General features: G+C 40.4%; 1 protein-coding gene across 1 annotated transcript in view; it reads right to left on the minus strand.

Moving 5' to 3' along the window:
• Window positions 1–2108: 2108 nt before the first annotated feature.
• Window positions 2109–10604, minus strand: part of Uba1 (ubiquitin-like activating enzyme 1) — an 8975-nt gene continuing 479 nt past the window's right edge. Inside the window, exons 1-4 of the mRNA XM_088267957.1 lie at window positions 10253–10604; window positions 6612–7260; window positions 4067–4242; window positions 2109–3977 (exon numbers count right to left, since the gene is read on the minus strand). The exon at window positions 10253–10604 is cut by the window's right edge and continues 479 nt beyond it. Coding sequence (XP_088124083.1) covers window positions 2418–3977; window positions 4067–4242; window positions 6612–7260; window positions 10253–10604 — 2737 coding nt within the window. The 3' untranslated portion in view covers window positions 2109–2417. The remainder of the gene's footprint in view (window positions 3978–4066; window positions 4243–6611; window positions 7261–10252) is intronic.

The following is a 10604-nucleotide window of genomic DNA, read 5'->3' on the forward strand; positions in this document are numbered from 1 at the left end:
AATCGGTTTTACAGAGAGCCATTTCTTATAGTGGATTAAATCATTATTAAATATTTTCATTAGTATACCTTAATGTATTTGGGTAACTTACATAATGCCATTTTTACAAAACACCTTCGACATTTATTGCCAAAATTAAAATTAATCTACAAATATACATCTTTTAAATAATTTGTAAAATGCACTTATAGTTTTAAAAGGGTAGAGCATGGGTGGCCAATCTTTTCAGCAGCCGGGCCAGATTTTAGAAATGAGAATCACCACGGGGCCGTAAAACGAAATTCTTTTATTACTTAAAGCAAACAAGAAATATATTATATTGTTTTTTTTAAAAGAAGATATAACAAAAATGAGAATCAAACATATTAATTAGATTAGATGTAGGCAAAAAATAAAATAAAACAAAATATAATAAATTTTAGTGAGACGTCTGATTTTGTTTGTCATAACTAAGTGCATCAATGTTGATGACTATTGATGTTGTTGCTATACGCAAAGAGTTTTCCAAATGCTCATCAGTGATTATTGTTCTCATTTGAGATATGCTTCATTCGACTAAATAGCTGTTCACAAGTGTAAGTGTTTCTAAATAGAAAAATCGTTGATAGAGCATGTTTGTGAAATGCAGGATATTTTGCCTTGTCCAAATATGTTTTGTTAAACTCTTCCAAACCAACCTGATTGAATTTATCGTAATGAAAAGAAATTTAATGTCGATGCTCCTAACAAATCTCGTAAGCAAGTTGTGTTCTTAAGTGAATACAGTGACGCTAATATGTATTTCTATTTCCTTAAAATGGACATCAACACCCCTGATAAAAATCGTTACTGTCGGCAGTATCTGTTAGGTCTGTGCTTTCATATAATGATAGAGCATAAAATATGAACTGGGATGCTCGATTTTTCAAGTTATCTTCAAATATCATGTTTTCCAATGTCGTCCACACGCCTAGTAATAGTTTGAGACAGGCTTATTTTTAAGACACTCTCCAAACATTCCCTAACCAATTTACCGTATAAATATGGCTTCGATTTTTTTGCTAGTGTCCTGGCTGCATAACTAACTTTTACTTAGTATTTTGAGTCTAGTGCCACAAACTGGTGGCCGCTGGCAGTCGCACAACGCATCCCGCCCCCGTCCTGCATTAATGCTCATGGCCATCCACGCAAGATCGGTATGCGCGCTTTTTAAAATCAGTTTAACGTTGTGATTGTTTGTTAACAAGAATATACCATAGAAGAAATTGTCACGGTGGTGGGAGACATTTCCCCATAAATGGGATATGATACCAACTACGCACGAAAGAATGTTTTCTTGGTGGTTTTATTTACACTTTCGTGATTTGATCCGCGGGCCGCGGGTTGGCCACTTTTGGTGTAGAGTAAAAAGAAAGGGAAGGTTAGAATGATAAATATTTCACAATACAATTGTGAAAATAAACCCTTCAATTTACTTCGCAATTGACAATAATATGTATGGAAACTCTTACTCAGTTTAAAATGACATACCATCAAAATTCATCCGAGATGGACACAACCTACTTATTGAACCAAGTGTCATCCCCTTTGACCAAATTTTAAAAACATTAAAACAACTCATTCGAAAAATCTTATGTAAATTATGGAATAATTGGATGACTTGTCATGTGTAGTTCATGTAGAACATCTATACAATCAATTCGGTTTTACATTGTTTTTAAAATATGTTTTGTAAAAAATGGGATATTTTTTTTAAAAAAATTATAAAATCTCTATGGGTCAAGTAGAGTTGATACATCAGTACAGTGAGTAGATGATATGGCAAATTTTAATTATAATACAGGTGACATTAATTCACCAGAATAAATAAGAAAAGTTTTAATAATAAAAAATAATATATGAATAATTGAATAATAACAGACACGCATGTAATTCCGTAATGTATAATGCTCCCAAGTTAATTGAAAGGTCACACTTAATTTTTTATTTATTTATTGAATGAAGTACCAATTTTTCAATTACACAGGAGCACCAGTTCAGAAGTGTCGACGTTAATGAGATGATACTCCATAAAGCGAGATCTCGCTATTTAAAATGGCATTTAAAAAAATAAGGAAAATAATAATCAGTTTATTTTGAATGTGCAGCATATATATAATAAATATTTTTCTGAGAAAGTGGTTACAGAGAACTTTATTTTTACTATGCAAAATTTTGATTATTCTCATATAACAAGCACTTATCCTCTCTGATATTGGCACTGGACAAGCGACCTTTGGAAACTGAGTGAGGAGTTAATTGTTTATTAAGAAGAATACAGCTCAGAAGTAAGCTCCGTAATACATTGTCAATGTCATCACACATGTCACGCACACTTTGCATAGGTAACACATTAGCCGAGTAAAAAAATACATAAAAGTAAGGAAATCCGGGGTTAGTTAATTGGGCAAAGTGTAACGCACGTAAGGAACCTCCACATCGTTCCCATCCATGTCGTTACAGCACAACTCGAAGACGAGCGCGCGAACATGCGGCTCGAGGCGCTTCTTGCTCACACGTGCCACGATCTCCGCCATGGGCAGCCCCAGGCGGTCCAGCACTTTGGGCTTGGGCATGAAGAAGGAGTAAACCATGCACACACCCTGCGACAGCATGGTGATTTCCAGCTTGTGCTCCCGCTTGAAGTAATCCAGGAACTCTTGCAGAGTAAGCTCTCCGCGCACCTCGAAGCGGTCCCACAGCGTCCACTCCTTGCCGTAGTAACTGAGCTTGGGCGCGGGCATGGGCTCTGAGAAGCCGAAGAAGGGCAGGGCGAGGTTAACAAAGGCATTCTTGAAGCGCTCCAGCGAGGCAACGCCCTGCGTCAGCTTGTACAGCTCCAGGCACACCAAGCCGCCCACCACGGATGTGGTGGTGGCGATGGCCGGGATGATCTTCCCCGCAATCAGCTTGGACTTGTGACGGTCGGCTGGCGTGATTCGGTAGTTGGTAGCGCGCAAGTTAGAAGCCGCAACGATGAAGTCCATGTGGAAATTGGAATCGTCATCCTTTTCAAAGTCTAGAGGAATGATCTTCAAGGTACCGAGGGCCTCGGCATTGGGCAGTTCCGAAATAAGATTCTCGGTGCGATCCTTATCCACCTCTTCGTTATTTTGCTGGAGTTGCGAGTCGGTAACGGCGATTCTCACGCCAGAACGGGGAATAAACTCGGGTATCTGAATGGCAGCCGCCATCTGCGCGATGCGTTGCGTATCGCGGCAGGTGGGAATCCCGTACACTTGCGCACGCAGGTTGGCGGCGGCGACCACGTAGTCCAGGTGTAGCGGCTCGTCCACGCTGAAGGTGAGAGCCTCGGGGCAGCGCTTGGGGCCCGACCAGAAGGGCTGCCCCGAGGCCGTGCTCTGGTCGGGCGGGAAGTTGAAGAGCAGTTGGCGGATCTGGTTGGAGTACTGCGCCTGCCAGTGGCGGCGCGCCCAAGCCACGCAGTCGGCGAAGGAGAGCGGGCGGCCCACGAGCGCGGCGTGCACGCTCTCCAGCGCCTCGAGGGGCTGCGCGCCGGGCAGGGCGGCCGTGCGCTCCAGGAAGGCGCCCGGGCTCTGCAGGTACTGCGCCGCGTGCTCCGCCGCCTGCCGGAACAGGCCCTCGAACTCGTCGCGCGCCCACTGCAGCGTGTGCTCGATGGCGTTGGGGAAGTTCTTGAGGGTGCAGATGGGGATGCTCTTCTCGGGAGGGTCCTGAGAGGAGCTGTATGACTCGCTGAGGTACGGCACCACCACCTGCGTATTGCCCTTGGTGCCTAGCGTGCCCGATTCCAGTAGGGGCTTGCGGTAGTACACGCAGCGCCGGTCCATGTAGATGCGAGCATCTATGTTATCCAGCGCATTGGCCACTCCGTCCAGAGCTTGGAAAAAGGCATCGTCGTAGGTGCTCTCCGTTTCCGTGCCCACTCGGTTCTCTTGGGACAGCATGTTCATCTCTGGATTCATGCGCTTTATTACCTGAATTCATTCAACATTCAACATTATTTATAATCTAAATGGGATCTACACATAGATTAAAATCTGGCACATATTTTAATGTAATATACCTTGGCAGCGGTGGCAGACTTGGGTTTCTGCACATCGGTCGGACGAAACAGGAACTGCCGGTTGAGGTTGGACTTTTCGATAAAGTCCATATCCGTGACGGTGACCAGCCCTCCGCGAGCTCCGACTCCCATCATAGCAAAGTTCTTCAGCAGCTCGCAACCAATAGCACCGGCACCTGACGTGGCACGACAAAAGCAGGATCAGTAAAGCGATTCATCAGGATTGGCTAGACAATGATGATATATTGATGCTAGACAATGGATAGACGACTATAATGCAGCTAACATATTCCAGAGCAGCTCTAGATTTTACATTATACAGGGTGTCTCAAAGACATGACGCCTTACGATATTTAACTTTTTAATAACAATATTCACATTAGTTTACTGATAAAAATTCTTTTAACTGAAAACTGATTTATTAATTTTCAAAGATTAGAACAATGGTAGTGAACCTTTTTTTTTGCTTTGGGCCACATACATATACAGTGAAACCTCTTATAACTAGCAGAATTTGTTCCAGAATCTTACTCGTTAAGCCAAATACTCCTTATGCAAAAATTTATTCTAATAGAAATCAATGTGAAATACAATTCACAACATTTTGAGTGTGTCCAAATAAAAAGCTTCTTTTCATCTCACCAATAGATGTCTCTAGTGAAGTTCTAGTGATTGAAGAACAATTTTCAAAATTGGTTTCATATATATAGAACTTCCGAGAGTTTGAGTAGTGTGGTTGTCAAAAATGGGTAGAATTGGTTAATGTTACACGCGTGTAAAGTGTTCACTGAAACCACCCTATGACGGTCGTCAGCCCCGTACATGCCCAGACTTCCATATTCTTCTTCATCTTTGATGAGATGTCAAGAAACAACATGTAAAATATGATAATGCGTTCCATGCCAAAAAAATACTGAATTTAATTATGTTTTTTTTTAAAAACATTTATTCAAATAAAATTACTTATAAATTGTGAAGGAAAGTAACAACTTGGAAACTAATTTGGATTTGCATAAAAAATGTAAATAGAAATATGAATTTATGACAAATAATTAATTATTTTTAACTAGAATACTGTCTAAAGACCTTTTTTCCGACTTTTCAAAATTTGACGAAAATGTGTCACAGCATTATCATTTAATAAATTTATAGCACGAATAGTCACCTCCTTATTAGGGTGACGCTTCTTAATGTACAATACAACTCACCGAAGAGCTATACAATACAACAATACAGCTCTTCGGTGGTCTCTTTCACAAGCTCTTTCATATGGTTATTATCCGCCTCGAGTCCCGGCGCGGAAGTGAACAAGGGACTTGCTCTGTGCTCGTTATGCCAAATAAACGTTACGAGAGGTTTCACTGTATTTATGTGTGAAGTTTCGCAGGCTGCAACACTATACTGATATGATAAAATAAAAAAAATCATGGAACCCCCCCTCCTTTTTTTAGAAAGCATTTTTGAGATTTAAAAATTATAAACTAAAACAGAATAATAAAAGTATAGCAATATCAGCATATTGTTCTACAGGCAAAAAAATTGCGCTCGTGCTTTTGTCTGGCAAATTTTTGTTTTTTGGGAATAAATAGCAATAGATACTATATATACTACATCTGATGTGGACCATGATGACAATCTTCCTCGCGTGTATGTACAAATGTACAAATGTACAAATCTCAAGATATATGAAATTTAGATTGCTCCTGATAATAAATGTGTTTAGGGCCGCACACATGGATTAGAGGAACGTAGAAGGAAGGGTACCGATGACCTCACTGGGGCCTTACCTTCTTCAAATTACCTTTGGGATTTTTTTTTATTGATAATCAACCTACGTATTATTTATAATAGCTTTTCGAGTCAGTTACCATCTCTCTTAATGATATTTCTAAAGTGTGTTATTCGATGAAATCGTGAAATTTTTAAAGATTGCCGAAAAAATTAAATAAATTGTTGTCTCTGTGGGGGAGAATACTATTCTTTTATACATTAATATGGGGAGAATACTATTCTTTTATACTTATGTATCGCAAACATACTACGGTAAACAGATTTATTCATAAATATATCCTAACAAGGGACCTAGCATTTTTTAAAACCTTAAAAAATAAGAAATATTTAACTCTGAGATGAATGAGGTTAAAAAAAACACAAAGCAATTCCGAGAGATTCCAATTCAATCGGAGAGAATGTCTGCCTTAGGGCAATTAAATACAAATTGGATGAACTGATTCTTTCAAGGCGCCCTCTTAAAAAAAACCCTCAAAAAGAAAATGCAAAATACCTCTTGTAATATTATCGATCAACAATAACAAGAGACAAAAATTGACGCATTAAATTGACAATGAAATGCAGATACTACTGATTCAAACATTTTATTCATTCTTAAATATCCATTTTTATAAATACAGAAATTTATGCGACTCGGTATTCTCATTCAGTTGGTGCTTCATTCTGCATGGAGTGGTAGAGTAACCGTAAATATTATTAAAAGGTATTTAGTTAGACAAGAAACAACAATATCTAGATGAAGTGTTTTACATACCGACGACAAAGTACCGCAGGGCACCGAGCTTATCTTGAAAGTCGGAACCGAACACGGCCTCCTGCAAGGCGTAGCGGCCCTCCGGGACGCCGGCGGGGAAGTGAGGCGCCTCGGCGGGCAAGCACTCGATGGCGTCGTAGTACAGCCACTGGAAGACGGGACTGAACTTGCCCGAACTGGCCTTCATGACCTCTTGCGCCACCACGCCGCCGACCACGGCGCACATGGGCCCCAGCCGGCCGGCGCACACCCTGGCGAAGGAGCCCAGCAGCGCGGCATCCGGCTCGCCTTCCTGCCCCACGTCCGGACGCACCTCGCGCGCCAGCGCCAGGAAGGCCGCCGCATCCGCCTCGTCCCACGCTCGCGGCTCGCGACCCTCGGTCGCCACGAAGCGGTGCAGGGTGACAAACGCTAGATGCAGCTGCTCGGGAAACTGGAACTTGCTGAAGTCTGTCTCCAGAAAGGTGGGGGCGCGCAGGGACTCGCTCAGCGGCTTGAAGTCCAGGATCTGCGGCATCTTCACTTGCGTCACGACACCGCCGCGCTCGTAGTCCGACAGCCCGGACGTGTCTCCAATACTGAATGTATACGGGCCGAGGACTTTAATTTTCTTGGGCTCGCAACCGTTGAGCTCCGTCATGCCTTGCACCTGCACATAGACAAAATATCCTACATAACAAAATACAGTTCCCAAATATCAGAAACTACAATCTCTGAAGACGCCTGTCTGAATGTCTACAATTTTTCAACCTAACATCAAAAAGTGAGATTATCCCAATAAACATTGTTTATTGAACCCATCACAAACATGACTTTGAAGACGAAATGTTAATGAAATCGCTCTATCTTTGACAGATCTCAAACAGACTGACAGACTTACAACGTATGATGAAAAAAAAACATTATTTTGAGAGAGGAAATTGGCATACAGGAATATTACTCTACAGAGACAGACATAGTTAAAGCACTGTCTGACATAACAACTGCTGTAGGTGCTGGTAACTTTATTTTGATTTTCTTTTTGAACATGAAACATGGCAGGCCACAATATTTTGGAAGAATGCTTGGTATTTGTGATAAAGCATGTGCATAGTTTGGCTCATACTTGAATACGAGAATGTGAATATGTGGACCTAAAAAAATCATTAATCATTCAGTCTCTACTGGTGTACGCAAGATTCAATCCTTTTTCATACCTTTCCTATATTTTTATAAAATACTTTAGTTGAAAATCCATATTTTTAAGGTTGGGGAGAGAATCAACCGTTGACGTTAAAGGGAGAAGAAGGCCCTTTGCAGTATTTCTGAGCAAAAAAAATAATATTTCGATTATTTCTGAGCAGTAAAAACTCTCAGGCACGTGGAAATGAAAAATAATGATGGAACATATCGTGGGTATACTGGCAAAAAATGTTAACTCTAAAATCCCTGTTTCAATAATCCCTGTTATTTAAAGCTTTTAGCCTGAATAAAATACCCGCTATTAAACTTAAAGTTGAATTTACTTTTAAAATCACATATATATGACATTTCAAATTACTTAGTGTATTGTTAATAGTCCATAGTCAATATTGTTAATATAATTGTAATATGTCCGCTTCTGTAGTGTAATGGTCAGCACGCTCGGCTACCGTTCTGGAGGTCCCGGGTTCGATTCCCAGGGGGGTCAAATAAATATAAGTGATTTTTTCACTCCAATATTTATTCAATATTACCCTGGACTGGTACCTTAAGCGGAGGGCTGATCACCTTTCCTTCGTGTGTAAACGATCAAGATAACACTGTGTTCATATGAAGCAGTGCCCTATGCACCATTGGGGTGCGGATAAGGGTTTTATTATTGTTAATAGGATGTTGAAAACTTTATAAAATGCATCATCAAGTCAAAATTGCATATTTTCGAGTAACGGTTTTTTGCCAGTACATCCACAATATAGTATTGGCAACTCACCCATTCTACAGGCTGTTCGGCCTGAAAGCCCAAACCTTATAACCATAAATGTTATTATTCAAAGTGCTACAGTTTCACAAATATAAAGGGTTTTTCATATTTGGACCTAGAATGGCCCACTCTTGAAATAGATTGCCATAAAAGTACAATACCGTATTCTTTAAATAGAAATAAAATGATAGTTGAATTAAAATGTAACTTTGTTTTAAAATAACTATAAATATTTTATTATAACTTAATTATAATGTCTACCGGTTTCGAAGCTAACCGCTTCTTTATCAAGACCAAGAAAATGAGACTAAATTAAACACGAATAAGTGACCATTAGATTTTCAACATGCAACTTTAAAGGAATATTTGTTAAAAAATTAAAGTACTAGTTGTAGTAAAATTGCGTAAAAAATTTATTGATTTACGCTCTTTCTCTAATACGACATATGCCATAAAACTTCTACTAGGAAAATATTGATATAAAAGATTATTTGGATGTACACTTTCCCGGTAACAAGATTAAAGCCATTAAATATTATGCGATTATCACTAAGGTGTGCCACAGTACTTTTCCATTTATTGAGATATGTATACTTAGTAAATTAGCAATAATCTTTATTCCGATAAAGTAATATTACTTCAAGCAATCAGTTATACATTATGCATATTTTTATGAATTCACATTACGAAAAACAGATTGATATTAATCCCGTCCAAAACGGAACATCTCTGGATAGCCACACCTAAACGACAGAATTTTATTGATAACACTACACCAATCAATCCAAAGAGTATCACTATGCCGGCCGTCAAACTGCTGGGCGTGTTCTTAGATTCTGATCTCTCCCTTGAGACTCAAATTAGCAAAACAACAAGTACATGTTTTATCTGCTAAGGCAGATTAAAAGCATTCGCAAGAATCTGCCAGTTGATGCTGCCTCGTCAATTAATAAATGCGTTTGTAATATCTAGAGTCGTATATACGCGGGTCTACCAAACAATAAAATGACTCGACTGCAATCAGTGTTAAACGCAGCAGCGAGACTGATTTTTGGAATTTCTAAATTCAGTCACATCACCCCACTACTTCACAAACTCCACTGGTTACGCTTTCCTTAAAGGGTTGAGTATGAACTCTGCCTACTCATGTATAAATCAATACACAATATGGCTCCAGAGTATCTAAAAGAGCTGTGTATTCGAGATGAATTGGTTGATAGACGTCTCACGCTTCGATCGGCTACAACATCTGCAATGGCCAAAGTAATCTTACCAGCGCGCAATTAACGCACTAAATTTGGCGAGCGTGCCTTTGCTGTTGCAGGACCGACGGCGTGGAATGCTCTTCCACCAATGGTTAGAAATAGTGAGCAAGATGATCTTAAGAAAAAGACTAAAAACACGTTTGTTTGCTAAATCGTTTCCACCATAATATTTTGCCCAATTCATTCACAGTGAAGCGCCCTTGAGGTATTATTTTACGAAAATGGCGCTAAGTTATCCAAATTTATTATTATTATTATTACTATTTATTTATATGAGCTAATTTTCTATATTATTTATAGAAAATTAAAAAATGTGACATTAGAAATGACAAGTCAGTGCTTCTTGTGTTACTAATTAAGACGAGACAATTAGCCGGACTGAGGTAGATTTTTTTATGGTTACTATAATTCCACAAACGAGCCAAAAGAATTACCTCGCAGAAAGTAACATAGTCCCCGTCCTCCAGGCCGTGGCGGGTGTCGTCCAGGCAGGTCACTACCCCCTCGGCGTCGCGGGACACGCCGGCGATCATGGCGGAGATGGGGTTCTCGCCGTTGGCGTCCACCACCACGAAGCGCTCGCCGAAGTCGCAGAACACCTGAGAGAACACACCGCGCACGTCGGCCACGATGAGCGCGATGTTGTTGGCATGCGTGAACTCTGCCACGCGCAATTGCTCCTCTAAGCCGCTGGTCGTGAGCACCACAACGCGGAACTTCTTCAGGAAGTCCTCGGTCAGCGGTCCCGTATATGCGGTAGTCGGCACATAGTGGTTCAGTTCCGAG

This window comes from Brachycentrus maculatus, unplaced genomic scaffold (assembly GCF_059751285.1).
Source record: "Brachycentrus maculatus isolate JH-2025_06_01 unplaced genomic scaffold, ASM5975128v1 h1tg000021l, whole genome shotgun sequence".
NCBI classification, from domain to species: domain Eukaryota; kingdom Metazoa; phylum Arthropoda; class Insecta; order Trichoptera; family Brachycentridae; genus Brachycentrus; species Brachycentrus maculatus.